Below are 19,422 nucleotides of genomic sequence, written 5' to 3'. Positions count from 1 at the left end.
AATCATAATCATGGACATTTTTGTACACATTACTACTGTTTTTCTGCTGTTGTGACTTGTGGGATTTTTCTTCTCCTTGTTTGGGCCTCTAAGAATAGGAACACTTCTTGCAGGCCATGTATATTTTCAACACATTAATGAGTCAAATACAAATTATCTGTATTTGCAGAATTACCTTAAATATTTATGCATATTAGTTTTGCAGCATGTCCATCATTTTGAATAATTTAACACACGTGTTGCTTCCGACAATCTTGTGTGCATGTGTTATGTGATTTACTGATAGAACAATGTGTGGAAAACACTTCATCCACAAAATGAAAGAAGTACACAGAAGCACTGTTCATCTTTTTTATTGAATAATCCGGTAAATATTTCACATTAATACAGGCTACATAAAGTAGAGCCACTATACGACATGAAATTTACTCCAACTTTTTTTGTAAGTTTGTAAACAAATATACATGTTTTTACCACCTAAAAGGCTGAAATCATGTAATTTAGTTTTCTGCTGCATACAAGTAGATTTCAGTAAGGTTTAGCCAGAAACACTGCAACAGTTCATCTGATTTTGAAGTTCAAAATGACTAAAACTAAAAGGAATATAGAACCTGTGGTACATGGGAATCAAATTTGTTCTTAAAGAGTGGTAGATCAAGTTTCCATTGTAACAGCCCACTCAGAAAATTGTTTAGTTAGGCACATCAAAATTAAGGAAGGTAAAATTAAAAAAGAAAAAAAAAAAAAAAGAAAAAAATCCTTAAAGGGTTCTTCCAAGATCAAAGGTTTTCAAAACAGGGCTGAATGAGTGATTTTCCAGATTTTAGTTGACGTATTTTAGATGCATGTTTCCAATATGTGGTGCCCATGTTCCAGGCCAAATCTATGGGGTAAAAAAAAAAATAAAAGTCTTTCAATGAAAAGATTAATGTTATAGATCTCAGTTGCATAGTAGCTGTAAATTTCTACTCACGCCAAGTATACTTCAAAATAAAAAAAAACAAAAAAACTTAGCCACCTTTTATGACCACCTTCCATCACAATTTTAAAATACTATAATATACCTTTCAGAGGCAACTTTGGGTGCATATCATTTTTTTGAGGTGCCCACAGGTATTTTAAGGATAAGAGAGAGTATTTGGACATCTCACCAATTTTTGATACCCATGTGTTAAAAGTTAAGAACCATCCAGCCATAAAATATAAAAATGTATACCAGAAGTCGCCACCCCAAACTGTTAAAAGGACCTGCTGCTATGAAGAAACATGTCAGCATCTCAAGTACAAAGCCCCTACAATGATACCAGCCCTACAAAAATCAGTAAACATGCTTGCTTATTAAATTGTGTATAAAGATTTCTTAGTATTTATATAGCTCTATACAGACAGAACAGCACCTTTAACTTATTAATCTTCTAAATTGGGATTAAAAGTAGCAATAGCATTATCCACTGATAAAGGGAGGGGGGTGTCACATGCCAAAAACAGAACTGCTGAGACAGAAGAACGTTAATTCATATGAATCAAATTTTGTTTTTGATTTTTAATGAACTGGATGGCAAACAGCTGACGATAGAGAAGTTGTTCATATCTGTTAATTTTCTTTCATTAATTCTAACAGATTAGTCCAGGACCCGTGGGTTGCACCTGTCTGCCAGCGGTTGTAGAGCCAGACTAACATACGGGCTCTGCCCTATAAGGGCACCACGCAGTCAGATCTTTGTCATTCGAAATACAAAAGAACCGTAAAGTATGATTATCCCCTTTAAACTGAATATTCCTTAGCCCTAAAAACAGCAAACTGAAAACAGAAGAAAATCTATCATCATGAGAACCAAATACTAAGCAGAGAACACACTTCAGTTCTGTTTGTCTGTACCCCGTCTGAAACAGCTGCAGAAAGCATAGAAGACGTTCCACTTCTCTAGCTCCTATAACGGTCTTCACTTTGATGCTGAAGCAGCTTCAGATGGTGTGACAAGTCCCCCTGAGAGCTTTAATAAAAAAAAGCCTCATGGAGCAACACCACAAATTCTGGGGTAGAAGTTAACCCTGGTCCCCGATCCTCCTCCAAATATCTAGGTAATCTTGAAGAATGAGCAGAAATTTGTAGAAGCAAAGGAGGGTCCTCATGATGGCCAGAAGCATCATGGGCATGGCTACATCAAACAATGGAAGTTTAGCCACAGTAAAATATGGAGGTGGAGTGAGACAAAATGGCTGCTCCACCTTCAGTAAGGAACTGAGGCAGGATTGCCCTGCTGCAGAAACCAGAATGGAGTTTTGACCCAAGGAAACTTGTTCCCAGTATTGGGCTTCCTCCCTGCTCCAGATCAGCTACACACAGGATGCGCAGTCACCAGCTGCCATGCTCCATCCCCCACAGCACCAGCAGTACTTAGTGCACGTTTGATAGCAGGAATTAGAATTCTTCTCAAGCGTTATTGCCGGACGCACACTCAAGGTTGGCACTGTAGTCAATTCAGAAGTAAGGCTGCGGTTAAAACTGCCTGCAAACTTGGTCAGCAGCCCGCACTTACTTAGGGATGATGGCAGTAACTATATCAAATAACTTACCCTATCTTTACAAGAGCATCTCCCTAATAACCCTTAAGAACAGATCCTTGTACTCATTGGAAAGATATCAGGGCAAAGATGGTTCTGGCGTTTTAAATTATGCTCTAACTCCAAGATGTCCCCAGGTTCCAGGCAAAACTGTCTCCCCCTCTACCCAAACAATAGAGTTCCCTTATCCTCACTGATTACTAGTTCAAACTGGACCAGGAGCTTCCCTCTGTTCCAAGTTCAGGAGCTGCACGGTCCACCCATCACCATCTGCTGAAGTCAGAGAAATATCAAAGATCTCAGGCTGCACAGTGCCCTTGTAGGGCAGACCTCATAAGTCTTTAATCTGTCTCCATCTGATGGATGAGAGGCACCACCCAAAGGTCTAGGGCTGGTAAGGATGCTAAGGAAAAGCGAAGATACATACCTGTAAAGCAGGTATTCTCCGGGGACAGCAGGCTGATTGTTCTCACGACTGGGTCGACGTTCACGGTGGGCTCACAAACGGAAATCTTCCACAGCAACAAAAATTTTTTGCCAGAGCCTTCCAACGCGCGGCTATCGTCCCGCTCAGATCAAAAAGCAATTAACAAGGAAAGGACAACTCCAAAGGGGAGGTGGGTGGGTTTGTGAGAACAGCCTGCTGTCCTTGGAGAATACCTGTTACAGGTATGTATCTTTGCTTTCTCAGAGGACAAGCAGGCTGCTTGTTCTCATGACTGGGGTATCCCTAGCACCCAGGCTCACGCAAAACAACAAAGGTCAATTGAGCCTCGCAACAGAGAGGACATAAGAATTGACCTACGAACTAGAACATCTGAGAGTGCAGCCTGGAAGAGTAAAAATGGGCCTAGGGGGGTGGAGTTGGATTCTAAACCCCGAACAAATTCTGCCGCACCGACTGCCCAAACCAACTGTCACGTCGGGTATCCTGCTGAAGGAGGTAGTGAGATGTGAATGTGTGCATTGAAGACCACGTTGCAGCCTTGCAAATCTCTTCTATAGTGGCTGACTTAAAGTGGGCCACCGAGGCTGCCATGGCTCTAACACTATGAGCCGTGACATGACCCTCAAGAGTCAGCCCAGCTTGGGCAAAAGTGAAGGAAATGCAATCTGCTAGCCAATTGGAAATGATGCGTTTCCCAACTGCGACTCCCCTTCTGTTGGGATCAAAAGAAACATTTGGGCAGACTGTCTGAAGGGGCTTGTCCGCTCCACGTAAAAGGCGGATGCTCTCTTGCAGTCCAAGGTGTGCAACTGACGTTCAGCAGGGCGGGTATGAGAAAAAATGTTGGCAAGACAATTGACTGGTTCAGATGGAACTCCGACACCACCTTTGGCAAGAACTTAGGGTGCGTGTGGAGGACTACTCTGTTGTGATGAAACTTAAGATAAGGCTTGAAAGCTCACTGACTCTACGAGCTGAAGTAACAGCCACAAGAAAATGACCTTCTAGGTCAAGTACTTCAGATGGCAGGAATTCAGTGGCTCAAAAGGAGGCTTCATCAGCTGGGTGAGAACGACGTTGAGATCCCATGACACTGGCGGAGGTTTGGCAGGGGGCTTTGACAAAAGCAAACCTCTCATGAAGCGAACTTAGGCTTATCTACACGTTAATGAAAAACACTAATCGCACTAAGGTGAACTCTTACAGAGTTGGTCTTGAGACTAGACTCTGACAAGTGTAAAAGGTATTCAAGCAGGGTCTGTGTAGGATGAGAGCGAGGATCTAGGGCCTTGCTATCACACCAGATGGCAAACCTCCATTTGAAAAAGTAGCACCTCTTCGTGGAATCTTTCCTGGAAGCAAGCAAGATCCGGGAGACACCCTCAGAGAGACCCAAGGAAGCGAATTCTACGTTCTCAACATCCAGGCCGCGAGAGCCAGAGACTGGAGGTTGGTATGCAGAAGCGCCCCCTCGTTCTGAGTAATGAGAGTTGAAAAACACTCCAATCTCCACGGTTCTTTGGAGGACAACTCCAGAAGAAGAGGGAACCAAATCTGACGTGGCCAGAAAGGAGCAACCAGAAACATGGTTCCACAGTCCTGCTTGAGTTTCAGCAAAGTCTTCCCCACCAGAGGTATGGGAGGATATGCGTACAGAAGGCCCTTCCCCCAATGAAGGAGAAAGGCATCCGACGCTAGTCTGTCGTGGGCCTGAAGTCTGGAACAAAATAGAGGGACTTTGTGATTGACCTGAGTGGCAAAAATATCCACCGAGGGGGTGCCCCACTCTCAGAAGATCTTGCGTATGATGCCCGCATTGAGCGACCACGCGTGAGGTTGCATTATCCTGCTCAATCTTTCGGCCAGACTGTTTATGCCTGCCAGATAAGTGGCTTGGAGAAACATGCCGTAACGGCGAGCCCAAAGCCACATCCTGACGGCTTCCCGACACAGGGGGCGAGATCCGGTACCCCCTGTTTGTTGATGTAGTACATAGCAACCTAATTGTCTGTCTGAATTTGGATAATTTGGTTGGACAGCTGATCTCAAAGCCTTTAGAGCGTTCCAGACCGCTCGCAACTCCAGGAGATTGATCTGAAGATTCTTTTCCTGGAGGAACCTTGAGTGTGAAGCCCCATGAGCTCCCCACCCCAGGAGAGATGCATCTGTTCTCAGCACTTTTTGTGGCTGAGGGATTTGAAAGGGATGTCCCAAGGTCAAATTGGATCGAATTGTCCACCACTGAAGGGAATTCTGAAAATCGGCGGACAGCTGGATTGCATCTTCTAGATCCCCCGCAGCTTGATACCACTGGGAAGCTAAGGTCCATTGAGCTGATCTCATGTGAAGACGCACCATGGGAGTCACATGAACTGTGGAGGCCATATGGCCTACAAGTCAACATCTGCCGAGCTGTGATCCGCTGAGACGCTCTGGAAATGGAAAATAGAGACAGAAGATTGTCTGCTCTCGCCTTGAGAAGATAGGCGCTAGTCGTCTGCGAGTCCAGCAGAGCTCCTATAAATTCTAGTTGCTGAACAGGGAAAAGATGGGACTTGGGGTAATTTATAAGAAACCCGAGTAGCTCCAGAAGTTGAATAGTCATCTGCATGGACTCTGAGGTGTTCTTCACCAGCCAATCGTCGAGATAAGGGAACACATGTACTCCCAGTCTGCGTAGCGACACTGCAACTACTGCCAGGCATTTTGTGAAGACCCTGGGACAGACGCCAGACCAAAGAGCATCACACAATACTGAAAGTGCTGCGCTCCCAGACGGAATCGAAGATACCTCCTGTGAGATGGAAGTATCGGAATGTGTGTATAAGCATCCTTTAAGTCCAGAGAGCATAGCCAATCGTTTTCCTGAACCATGGGAAGAAGGGTGCCCAGGGAAACCATCCTGAACTTTTCTCGGACTAGGAATTTGTTCAGGGCCCTTACGTCTAGGATGGGACGCAGCCCCCGTTTTCTTTTGCACAAGTACCTGGAATAGAACTCCAGCCCTTCTTGCCCTGGTGGAACGAGCTCGACCGCATTGGCGCTGAGAAGGGCGGAGAGTTCCGCTGGAAGCTGAAGGACTGAGCTCCCGGGGGGCAATCTGGAGGTTTGGATATGAAATTGAGAGAGTATCCTAACCAGACTATTTGAAGAACCCACCGGTAGGATGTTATGAGAGGCCACCTTTGGTGAAAAAACTTTAACCTCCCTCCGACTGGCAAGCCGTCCAGCACGGACACTTTTACAGTGGCTATGCTCAGCTGGAGCCAGTCAAAAGCCCGTTCCTTGCTTTTGCTGGGGAGCCACAGGGGCCTGCCTTGGCGCACGCTGTTGACGAGAAAGAGCGCGCTGGGGATGAGCCTGAGAAGGCTTTCGAGAAGGAGGATTGTACCTACACTTGTTATAGGCGTAGGGAGCATTCTTCCTTCCCCGGAAAAATAGTCTACCAGATGAGGTAGAAGCAAAAGGCAACCGGCAGGAGATATTGTCTATAGCGGTTTCCCGCTGCGTGATCTGATCAACCACTTGCTCGATCTTCTCACCAAAAATGTTATCCCCCGGCAAGGGACATCCGCAATCTGCTGCTGGACTCGATTGTCCAGGTCAGAGGAACACAGCCATGAGAGTCTGCGCATCACTATACCTTGGGCAGCGATTCTGGATGCAACATCAAAAGTATCGTAAGCACCCCTGGACAGGAATTTACGACACGCCTTCTGCTGCCTGACCACTTCCTGAAAAGGCTTGGCCTGCTCCGGAGGGAGCTTATCAACCAAGTCCGCCAGTTGCTTCACTGTGTTCCTCAAGTGAATGCTCGTGTAGAGCTGGTAGGATTGAATTTTGGCCGCGAGCATAGAGGCCCAATACGCCTTCCTGCCAAAAGAGTCCAGGGTTCTAGATTCTCTCCCCGGGGGCGCCAAGGCAAAGTCTCTAGAACTCCTGGCTCTCTTGAGAGCGGAATCCACAACCATAGAGTCGTGGGACTCAGCTTTCTTGGGAATGGTGGGATTACTTAATGGTTTCCTCCAGTTCCGCGTGTCTCCTTGAGCACATTATGCAAAGGAACCGTGCATGGCTCCTTAGGTGGCCAAGATAGTCCAGGACCTCGAGCATCTGTGTCCTGGGCTAATCCCCAGATACCACTGGGAAGGGAATGGCCACACACATTTCCCGGCCAAATGAAGAGAAAGGACGACTTTCCGGGGAAGAAAGCTTTCTTTCTGGAGAAGGAGTAGAATCAGAGGGAAGACCACAAGACTCCTTAGAAAAGAAATACCTGGGATCTTGCCCTTCATCCCACGAGGCATCATCATCGGTATCGGACAAGAGCTCCTTAACTGCAGTCCAAAACCGGGCCTGTCTCGATGCCGAGGAACCATGTCTTCAATGGTGATGTCAAGAAGTCGACTCCCATGCCGGCGGCGATGAAGCTCTCTCCAGTGATGTCGACTGGGAGTTGACCTGGGTGGCAGTAGAGGCCGATGCCGCAGGCGGCACCGAAGACCTCACCACAAGCGGCAAACCAGCTGCCGCTTCCATTGACGGTATGGAGGGCACAAGCACCCCCGGCACCGGAGCAGACTGACGCAGCAACCCTTCCAGAAGACCTGGAAGAATGGTTTGGATGCGCTCGTCCAGAGTCGCTGTCGAGGAAAGCTGCGGGGTCGGTGCAGGAATCTGCAGCAGAATCTGTAGAGGTTGAGGAAGCAGCACCGGGCTGCCCGAAGACAGACACCTCTTGGATGGAGGGTGAGCACTCCTCCTGGCGTCGACGCTTCACTGGTGCCGAATCCCTCGACATCCCGGAGCTCTTGGTACCGTGCTTAGGAGGAGACCGATGATGGTGCTTCTTAGCCTTTGCTCGATGCACGTCATCGATAAGGAAGACGTGGAATCCACATGCCTCCTAGGGGGTGGGTCCAAGAGTGGTCAGTCCCAGTGGGCCTGCACAGCAGGAGTCTTCGAGGCAGGTGGAGACCCACTCAATGGCTCACTGCTCCCAGCGTGTGGTGCTCTTCGAACAGCCATTACCTGCGCTCCTGAAGTCGATGCCAACTCCGGTGCTGACAGACGCCGAAGTACCGGGCGAAGCTCCAAAAAGACGATCCTGAAGAGCTTTTCAAGGCGGAGACACAACTTACAGGCATCTGGGCGATGGTCGGGCCCAAGGCACTGAAGACACCACGCATAGGGGTCGGTACCTGAGATTGCCCGGTTGCACCGAGTACACTTCTTGAAGCCGCTGGGAGTCCTCGATGACATGGACGGAAAAATAGTGGCGGCGAAGTCAAAATTCTCGATTGTGCCAAAAGTAAGGGGCACAAAATGAGACGCCGCAACGGAAGCGAAAGAAAACTTAAGGACAAATCTTGGAAAGGGTTTTTTTTTTTTTGTTTGTAAAATTTGAAGGGAACAGGGAAACAAAAGAAAAAAAAAAAAAAAAAAAGAGAGAAAGGAGGAAAACCTCGAAAAACGAAGGCTCTTTTCGGGCCAAACAGAGAGAGACCCGACAAGCAGTCACTCCCTAAATGTAGAAAAGAAACAACTGAGCGGGACTCTCACGTGACAGGCAGGAAGACGGCCGCGCATGTGCGGTGCACGCACCTGCTGGAAGGTTGTGGCAAAAATTTTTGTTGCTATGGAAGATTTCCGTTTGTGGGCCTGCCGTGGACGTCAACCCAGTCGTGAGAACAAGCAGCCTGCTTGTCCTCGGAGAATAAATATTTGTCCTAATACAATAAAAGTGAATATAAAACAATGAGACCACACAGTTTGAATTTAGATGGCAATGAAAAATGACTTAAAAAAAAAAAAAAGTTAGGTAATGCTAGCCTTTGGATTTTTTTTTAATTTTTATTTGATTTATTTACCTGCTGGGGATCCGTACAATCGGCTGAATTTGGGACAACTTTTATCATGGGGCTCCAAGCTGGATCTGGTGCATGTAGCCCATTAAACAAGGGAGGACCTCCTGAACCATCGGCCAACTGAGGATGTGATGGTATTACAGTACCTCCATACATGGAAATTGGTAGTCCCTAGAAATAGAATATCAGAACATTTATTTAATAAACTGGTAACTCCAATGCAACTCAAAAGACTCCACGTAGTAACACAATGCATAATGGATATAGATCCATAACTTCCTACTCAATAGCCAAAAGTATGGTTTATACAAGATATATACCAGAACAGTACATCACTAAAAAGGCAATACAAAAAAGAAAGCATATTTCTGGAGTTAAAGCACAAATATCTCACAGTAATACTGGAGGGTACATAAGAGAACCCATCCAGACACACAATCATCTATTGACAAGTTTTCCTCATACACTACCAATATGTACTATTTTTTAAATCATCAAATGCACGGGCAAGACAGGGAACTCGAATATGACAGCAAAAAAATGGGTGAAAGGCCAGGCACTAATAACCAAAAGTACTTTTACTAAAAGATAGATAAGAGTCAACATTTTGATTCCAAACTGTAAACACATTATATTTACCTTTGAAAAGTCCACAAAGCTACTTGGCATTGGCTGGTGGAAAATGTTAGATGGCGCTATCATTCCAGAGTCATCTCTTTCCATTGGTTGATGCTGTGAAAATGTGCCAGGATCTGATAACTGTTCATGTACTGGATGACTACCCATCACTGGCTGGGACCAACCTGACAGACCTTCTAGAAACAAGAGTTAAGATATTACTACTTTTGGATAGTTCATAAAAAAAAACTGAGCCTAGTAACACTAACAGATGTTGGCAAAAGTTTTATGATCGTAATGAAATCCCACGTAATAGAGCACTGAATAATGTTATATCAATCTAACAAACATTTCTCCATAGTTTAAGGACAAAGAAAATGATTTTCACAATACTGCATCAAGCTTTTCTGCCACTGCCCAATATAAATATGAAAGAGAACATAAGCTTCTGCTTTGAGAGCTCGAGAATAAACTTCCCAACACAAATGTCACCAAGGAAGACAAAAATGCAACCAAATTATTTTTCTTGGATACTGGTAAAAGTAGAACAGCTTTTTTAAGGTGGGAATGGAAACAGCTGTACAGTGCAAAAGTCATTAGGGATGCCCAGTGGCGTCCTTCTAAAAATAAAAGCAAAAGGACTGAAAATCTCAATTGCTGCAAAACTTTTTATGCATTTAAATGGATATCCCATAACCAGCTCAAGCCAGTTAAGAGCAATAAAAAACGCTCTATTCAGTTCTGACGACAATGAAATACAAGTGCAAATTTATACAGCAGCATATTTCTAGCCACACTAGACATTTTTTTCTGCAGATGCGCTTCAGTTTAGATTCCAGCATAACACAGTATCGGGAAAACAAATTAAGCAGAAAGCAATCATCCAGTTGATTATGTCATTGATATAGCTGCCTTTCAATCCCTGGTAGAGCTTTTCAGGAAACTCCTGTCAGGTTCACATGTGAAATGCTGATATGCCAATAAATATGCTATGCCCTGTACTTCAGAGGAGAAAGTTTCATCCTGAAGGTGCAGTGTGCTATATTTCAAGAGCTATGTGAGCCCAGCCAGCTGGAGTCAGCTATGTCAAAATGACTAGTTTGTCAAACAAAAATAAAAACTAGGCACTTAACAGTGCTCCACACTTACCTGATGTGCTGCTTACTCCGAAGGACCAAATACCACCATGTCCAACAGGAGCTGTGAAGTTGGTGCCTAAGGGAGTAGGAGTTACAGAACCACCTTGTCGAATACGAGCAAGCCTTTCTGTTCCAATGGGAGGCGGTACCTTTCGATCATGGTTCATATTGCTCGATTTTGGCTGGCCCAAGGAAGGAGGTGCAGAACCAGCTGACAGAGGTGAAGATGATCCAGATGACACAGATGGAACAGGGGATTCACCTAGAGATACATTTTTTAAACCTTATATTACACTATCAAAATAAGGTACTTATTTGATCAGTAAGAATAATGTGAATCTAAGTTTACTGCAAAGCATTAAAAGTTGTAAAGCCATAAATACTGCCCTGTCTGGATTTTTAACTCAGTTTCTCTTAATTATATTGCTACATTTATTTTTTCCTCCAAGAACATATCCTTATATTTTGAAACGTTTTTGTGAGAAAGAATACACATTACTTTTCAGGATTATTCAACTTCTTTTCTAGTGTTATACAAGTCTTTCTTCCTAAATAAGTTTTGCTATTATTGAAGAGCTACAGCTTGGCCGTTTACGGCATCCGAGACTAATATTTGTGTGGCTCAGAGTTTACATGGCCAAGCCCTTGAAAACTGAGCAATATCATAAAAATGCTTCTAGAGCAGGCTACTTCAAAAATATTTGAAATTTTAATTCTGACCAAGTTTAATAAAATTCTTAGGAATATGCTCCAAGGAGACAAGTCTACAAAATATAGCTTAAGTACCTGGAAACAAAAAATATAAAAAAAAAACATCTTAAGAAAATAGCTTTTCCCGACATCATCCTTATGGAATTTAACGTTAAATGGATATATTCTGCATATAAGCAACATATCTTACCCTTAAGGGAATACAACTGTTGAACTACAGATTTATATCTCTGGGTCTCTGGAAGAAAATATTTTGTCAAGCTGCCAAAGTACTTCATATGAAAGACCTAAACCCTCACTCAGACAAGGTATATCCACTGCCTAAACTAATGGTGGTTCGTTTTATTCAGTTAGATAATGGCAGCATGTTCCCACAGTACGAATTTAGCAAAAAATTTAATGTGTTTATATAACCTATGTCAACTTAAGTGTTTTGAAAATGAAGCAATGTAACACACACTGGATTAATAAGCAGGATTTTTTTTAAATAGCTACATTATTTTAATAGCATTAATGCACACAAAATGTTTATCTTCAAAAATCAAATTAAAGTAAAACTCGATAAACACCATAAAACCATAAGGGAAAGTTTAATAGAATAATTTTCAGACTAACACATAGTCAACACCTGTATAGACACAACAGATAAATTACTACCAATGAGAGACATACATGAGTTTGCAGGGTTTGTCCAAGGATGTGGTGAAAAATGCTGTCTATTGAAGCTAGGGGTCCCAACGGGTGTAGGTCCTTGCAGGTAGACCTGTGTTCCTTGCATATTTGCAGAAAAGTTTGCCAGAGAAGCTGAAGATGTAGAGGCACCAGAAGCATCTAAAAAGAAGTAACAGAATTATTCAAATTTCAAAATCTGCAATATTTGCTACTAACAGGAAACAAGCTGGTAAATAACTCTTGTTTTGAAATAGATAAGGGCAGTGGCGTAGCTACGTGGGGCCTGAGGGGGCCGGGGCCCCCGCAGATTCACCCCAGGACCCCCCTCCCTGCGAACCCGCCCCCGCCTACCTTTACTTTTGCTGGCGGGGGATCCCACTCCCCGCCAGCCGACGTCTTCTCAGTCCTTCCTGCACTTCAATTTGTTTGCTGACGTCCTGCACGTAATTGTACGTGCAGGACGTCAGACTCAGAGAACAGTGTTCTCTGAGTCTGACGTCCTGCACGTACAACGTGCAGGACGTCAGCAAACAAATTGAAGAGCGGGAAGCGACTAAGAAGAAGACGTCGGCTGGCGGGGAGTGGGATCCCCCGCCAGCAAAAGTAAAGGTAGGCGGCAGCGGCGGCGGGAGGGGGGGGGGCGGCGCCGGGGGGAGGGCTAAAATGTGCCCCCTCCCCCCGGGCTCTGGACCCCTCTCCCACGGAAGGCTGGCTACGCCCCTGGATAAGGGTATTTATGCTTCCTGTGACCTGCAAAATAATTGGATGTATCAGATTAGCTATGTGTTTTGGTTATTAAAATAGGTTGACTGTCTGTTCTCTGCTTTTTGAATCTGCTCCTTTTTGCTAATTTGCCAAACCATGCTAGCTATTCCCGGCACAGCAATGCCGACAAAGCACTCATTTTTGCATTTAATACGGGAGGTAACCTACCAAAATCACAATCCAGACATACTGACACACTGAATGGCCATACTGGCTATCATTTACTGTGTTTCTATGTTTCCTACTTTATTTTTGTTGTCCTCTGAATCTTTACCAGCTCCGAAATATCCTTTGAAGTAACCAGAATGGTACACAATACTCAAGGTGTGGTCAAACCATGCATTTATATAAGAGAAATATGCTCAGTTTTGTTTTTCATCCTTTTCAAATAATCCCTAATATTCTATTTAATTTTTTCAGCAGCCACTGCACATTAGTCCAAAAAGCGAAGATACATACCTGTAGCAGGTGTTCTCAGAGAACAGCAGGCTGATTGTTCTCACACTTGGGTCGACATCCACGGCGGCCCCAGGAACGGCAATTTTAAAAAGCAAAAATCAACAAAGGTTTGCTAGAGCCTTCTGGTGCACGCAGCGCGCATGCGCACCCATCTTCCCGCCCGTCGCGCGAGTGCTCCTGCTTAGTTATATCCGAATGCAAGTAACAACAACTCCAAAGGAGAGATGGGTGGGTTTGTGAGAACAATCAGCCTGCTGTCCTCAGAGCCTCCTGCTTGTTCTCACAGTTGGCGTACCCCTAGCAACCAGGCTCACTCAAAACAACAAAGAAAGGTCAATTGGGCCTTGCAACGGCAAGGACATAACATAGATTGACCTGAAACCATAAAGAACTGATGTCCTCGATGGCGATGTCGAGAGGTCGACTCCCGTGCTGGCGGCGATAAAGCTCCCTCCATCGATGTCGACGGAGAATCGACCTGGGTGGCAGCCGATGCCGCAGGCGGTACCGGCGTTGGGGACCTCACCACAGGTATAGAACCAGCTGCCGCTTCCACCAACGGTACAGAGGGCGCAAGCACCCCCGGCACCGGAGCAGACTGACACAGCAACCCCTCCAGAAGACCTGGAAGAAGGGCTCGGATGCGCTCATCTAGAGTCGCCGTCGAGCAAGGCTGTGGGGTCGGTACAGGAATAGGCGTCAGAATCTGTGGAGGATGAGGAGGTGGTACCGCGCTGCCCGAAGACAGACACCTCTTGAATGGAGGGTGAGCGTTCCTCCCGGTGTCGGCGCTTCACGGGTGCCAAATCTTTCGACGCCCCGGAGCTCTCGGTACCATGCTTGGGAGGAAATCGATGACAATGCTTCTTCGCCTTCGCTCGATGCATGTCATGCAGACTCCTCGGTACCGACGAGGATGTGGAATCCACATGCCTCCTCGGGGTCGGGTCCGAATCTGGTCAGTCCCGTGGGGCCTGTACAACAGGAGGCTTCGAGACAGGTGGAGACCCACTCGACGCCTCACCGCTCCCAGCGTGTGGTGGTCTCCGGACAGCCATTACCTGCGCTCCTGAAGTTGATGCCATCCCCGGTGCCGATGTCGACATACCGGTCGAGGCTCTGAAAAGTTGGTCTCAAAGAGCTTTTCTCGACGCTTGTGTCCGCTTTTTCAGGCTAAGACACAACTTACATGTGTCTGAGCGATGGTCAGGCCCCAAGGCACTGAAGACACCACATGTGGGGATCGGGACCTGAGATCGACCGGCTGCACCAAGTACACTTCTTGAAGCCGCTGGGAGTCCTCGATGACATGGACGAAAAGATAGCGGTGGCAAAATCAAAATCCACGATTGTGGCTAAGAAAGCACACAAAAAGGAGAAAACGCGTACGCGCAGCCTAAGAGGCCTACAATGGCAGCGAACGGAAACTTAACCAGGCCAAAAACTAAGAGGTAAAGGAAATTTTTTGTTTTAATAAAGGGAACAGGGTAAAAGAAATAAAAGAAGAAAAAAAACGAAGTAAAACTTCCAAAACTGGCGAAGGCTCGTTCCAAGAGTTGAAGAGAGAGACCACAAATGCAGCCGCTCTCTACCGCGGGGAAAAAAGGAACTAAGCGGGAGCACTCATGTGACAGGTGGGAAGACAGCCGCACATGCGCGATGCGCACGCCCCGTGCACCAGAAGGTTCTGGCAAAACTTTGTTGATTTTTGCTTTGAAAAATCGACCCAAGTGTGAGAACAATTTATTGTCGAATAAAAGGTGCTTAAAGAAACTTTAGGAGCATGCAGAACAGAAAACTTTGGAAACTGGATCAGATTGACACAAAAGGACTTAGACATTGGCTTTGTCATCCATTAATATAGCTTTGGTCTCAAACCTATCTATTCCCTCACCCCCTTTTCTTTGAGTTTACTAAGGTAAGTAGACAAACTAAAACCTAGCTGAGTTTATACTACTTAAACCCAGTGGTACATGTTTTATGTTTAAAGTTGCTACAGAGAAATGACTGTTCCTTTGAGAGGAGGGAACATGCAGTAATGTGGCCAGCTACTTAAAAAAAATAAAATAAAAAAAAAGTTTTTCTGGACTATGATTGGCCCAGGAGCTCAACTACAGCCAGGATGTACTGGTTTTTAACCTGGTCTCAGTTTGGAAGTAGAGAGAGAGAAAGACCTCTTTACTGAGACCCTGTGAGTAGTTATATTCTGTAACCTGTTAGCAGATATATTTCCTGTACTTCCCAGGCACTATCCAGGTAGTGACTAAAATGTTTAGTTTTATAATTGATCCTTAGTCAGTTACCTGTTATTTGCCTGTTTTCCATCTGTTTTTAAAGTTCACTGTTCAATATTTATGACAATAAACCTTTTTTAGTTTACTGACTCTGCCTGTCTGGACTAAGAATCTTGGTGGTTTGTGTGTTGGGTCTGTGAGTGCTTTCTAGGAACTGTGGGACTACTGGAGTGTGGCCCCAGTAACCTAGAAATCACCAGGGATAACTTGAGAGCAGGAGACTCGCCCAGAGGCAGTTGGGACCCAGTCGATGGAAGGAGGGTGCTAGTATACAACATATGCCCAGGTACATATGCCCAGGTGTAGGCGGACTTGAGCTGTGCTGGGGATAGATCCTCTAAGTGGCCACAGGGTTAGGCCCAGGCATTTCGTGACATCTAGTTTCACAATATCCTTCTGCAACTCCTCTCATTCCTCTGCTGCTTTAATAACCAAACTGTATCATCTATATATTATCACCTTACTGCAGCCTTTTCCAGATCACTTATGACTATGTCAAACAGCAAAGGTCCCAATATAGTAGTCCTACTCTGTTCATATTCAGTTTCAAATCCACAATAGGCCATTACCTCCTTTGGCATCCTATGACACTAATTTTGAGAGTTTTCTATAATGCTTTCTAAAAACCCAAACATACTGTATTAACTGGCTCACTTTATCCATATTTGTTTACACATTCAAAAATATTGGAAAGGCAAGACTTGACTTTGCTAAATCCATGCACACAATCCAATTTATTTATATGGTATTTTTTTAATCACATATATAATTTTGCCTGGCAGAGAGATGGCACTCCTTTGGAGCCCTTTTCAAAAATTGGCTTTACACATTAGCAATATGGCTGTTATGATTGGTAATTACAGGTTAGTAATCTATAACCTGTTTCAAGTTTGATTTGAGAACGATGAAGTGAATATATCTTGTTCTGATAGTGATTACACTTTAGTATGTTAATTTTCACTATTACATCGTCTGGTTTTTCAGCAGTTTGCTTTAATTGCTCCAATCTATCATAGTCAAAAGGTGATTTTTAGTGTGGGGTACTATCTATAACATCCTCATAGCAGAAAAATTCTCTACCTCAATTTATCTTCCCTAAATACTCCTTTCACCCTTTGCTTGTGAAGCAGCCCAAATTACTTCCCATGCTGGCAGTCAAGTGGTGACTTCAATCTGGATGTGGACTGAAGTGATGTCAGCTGGTAGAGAAATCCCAGATACTCAATAAGTAGCATTTCTCAGTAAACTAATTACTGAGCCTACTAGAGGTGAAGCTATGCTGGATCTGGTGCTAACAAACGGAGACTGTCACTAACCTCATGGTAGGGGAAAACGTCGGGTCTAATTATTGTACTGCGTAGTTCAATATTAAACCTGAGCTAAGCCATGCTAAGGATAGGGCCTAGGTTTTCAGAACTTCTTCCATTGTAAGTGATTATGCTGAATAAGCCCAAATAGGATTCCAAAAAGCTTTGGTCAGAAGTAAAAGGGAGAAGACAACAAATCTGTGTTAGGAAGACAAAGTAATAAAGACGACCAATTAAACCACAAAAGCTGAATTATCTATCACGAGACGAGGACGGAGTAGTTAACAATACAAAGGTTTTAAATGGAAGAGAAAACTGACTGATAAGTAATCAGAAGCTATATGTTTCAAATAACTACACCATGTTTGGTCAACTTAACTCCAAAGGGTCCCAAACCAAAGTCCCAATTATAGAAAGGATCCCAATATAAAACAGAATTTACTAAATATTTTTTTGCATCAGGTGGGCTTTTTCCAATTTGTCCTATACAAATACATATATAAGCTACCACACGCACCATTTGTCCTCATCGGTCCATATTTTTAAGCTTTTATTTGATTTTTTAAGAAAACTTCTTGATGTGTCAACTTCAATGTTCATAAATTATTCTTCACTCAAATAAGTACTTATATCAAAACTTGTAAAATCTTCAGCTTCAAATAACTGCACTTCTGGTAGACGCGCTTCACAGAAACTAATCCAACATAGCACCATGTTGCATCACAGAATAATTGGTTTCTCTTAAATCCACTTGTTGAAACATCTAATAGCCAGCTACCTTTTCAAGATGGGGCAGAGATCTGATAAAACTGTGTAACATTCTGGGAAAGGGGGAGACTATTCCAAAAGGATGGACTCCACCCTTAACCGGGATGGAACCAGGCTGTTAGAACTAACATTTAATAAGGAGATACAGCAGTTTTTAAACTAAATTTTTTTTTTGGGGGGGGGGGGGGGGGGGGGTGGGGGTGGGGGGGAGAAGCAAAGTATCACCCAGGAGCGCATGGTTCAGTGTGGAGTATCCTTGAGGGATATTACTGAAACAGGACATGTAGGGAATCCCAATAGAAAGGTTTCAACAATCGTGCAAGTTTTATTTTATTTTAACTTTTTCAAAAACTATACAGACTAGAGGTCACTCACATGTTACTACTTTTAAAAGTAACAGGAAGAAATATTTTTTTCACTCAATGAATAGTTAAGCTCTGGAACTCGTTGCCAGAGGATGTGGTATCAGAAGTTAGTTTATCAGGGTTAAAAAAAAAAAAAAAAAAGATTTGGACAAGTTCCTGAAGGAAAAGTCCAGTCTGCTATTGAGGTAGACATGGGGGAAGTCATTGCTTGTCCTTGGGATCAGTCTTGCTACTATTTGAGATTCTGTCAGGTAACTTGTGATCTTAATTGGACACTGCTGGAAGCAGGATACTGGGCTAGGATGTACTACTGGTCAGGCCCAGTATGGCTATTCTTATGATGACCCTAATTAGCCTGGATAATCTATATATATAAAAGGCACCTCCAACGTTCCATTGAAGCCTCAAGCCGGAAACTTGAGGCGCCCGAGATATCCGGTTTGGACTGCAGGCTGCAGTCACTGTAGCTCCGCCCTCGTGTCAAAACGCTATGACGTTCAGGGCGGGGCGGCCCTGCAGTCAGTGTACCTACGCCCTCGCGTCAACATGCGATGACGCAGAGGGCGGGGCGGCAAACATACAACGGACAACTTCCATACATTCTCTGACAGCTGCTGGGAGAGTGCACCGAACTTCGCAAACTCGCAACCACGTCACTGAGGGATGGAGGGAGGGAGAGGAGAGGTGTGGAACTCGGAAGGGAGGCACGGAGGGGGTGTCTGGAACTCGGGAGGGAGGGAGGACGGTGGGGGGGGGGGGGATTACCCTGCTAGCGCCCGTTTCATTTTCCCCCGAAACGGGCATTTCTTACTAGTATGGTATAAAAAGCAACTGGTGCAGTCTAAAGCATAGTCTGATCTATGAGTTGGGGTATGTTAGCCTAGAATTTCCTAAAATAGTTATACTCATGTGTTTGTGTGTGTGTGTATATATACATATATATATATTTTTTAATATACAATTTATGTTCTCAGAAACTGCTTCTATGTGTGTCCGACACTGGTGTCCTTCCTGACAGAATTTGGTGGCAATGTACATCATGTTGTAAGACAACCTCCAATTATTTTTCTTTGTTGGTTTGCGTTTGTTCATATTTGGTTACTTTTTTGGGTTCATTCTCCCCATGATATTGATAGCATTCTGCTTTAAAAGACCCTTAAAGCAGGCATTCTGCTGGAACACATTGGGCAAGTGATAATGATGGAAGTAGAGAAAATGTCCACTTTCAGTTTGTTGTATCTTGTGAAAGCACTGCTCTCTGTAGCAATCCACTGTATTATATAGTTTGAATTTTCTAATAAAAGTCTAACATTTGCAAAAATTTGAAAGACGATTTCCTGATTTTACTCTGTACTTGGACTTTTTTTTGTAACTAGGTCCCCCTTTGTTTGTTGCTTTTCACAACCTTAGGGGTGTATTATAGATTTTGAACCTTGAGAATGTT

General features: G+C 44.3%; 1 protein-coding gene across 1 annotated transcript in view; it reads right to left on the bottom strand.

Annotated features, from left to right (window-relative positions):
- Nucleotides 1-337: 337 nt before the first annotated feature.
- LOC115476533 (ankyrin repeat and KH domain-containing protein 1-like) overlaps nucleotides 338-19,422 on the bottom strand; it is a 321,971-nt gene continuing 302,886 nt past the window's right edge. Inside the window, 5 exon segments of the mRNA XM_030212956.1 lie at nucleotides 338-883; nucleotides 8,884-9,051; nucleotides 9,520-9,695; nucleotides 10,648-10,899; nucleotides 12,021-12,179. Coding sequence (XP_030068816.1) covers nucleotides 824-883; nucleotides 8,884-9,051; nucleotides 9,520-9,695; nucleotides 10,648-10,899; nucleotides 12,021-12,179 — 815 coding nt within the window. The 3' untranslated portion in view covers nucleotides 338-823.

The sequence above is a fragment of the Microcaecilia unicolor genome, chromosome 8 (assembly GCF_901765095.1).
Source record: "Microcaecilia unicolor chromosome 8, aMicUni1.1, whole genome shotgun sequence".
NCBI classification, from domain to species: domain Eukaryota; kingdom Metazoa; phylum Chordata; class Amphibia; order Gymnophiona; family Siphonopidae; genus Microcaecilia; species Microcaecilia unicolor.
This window is presented reverse-complemented; position numbering and strand designations above follow the sequence as displayed.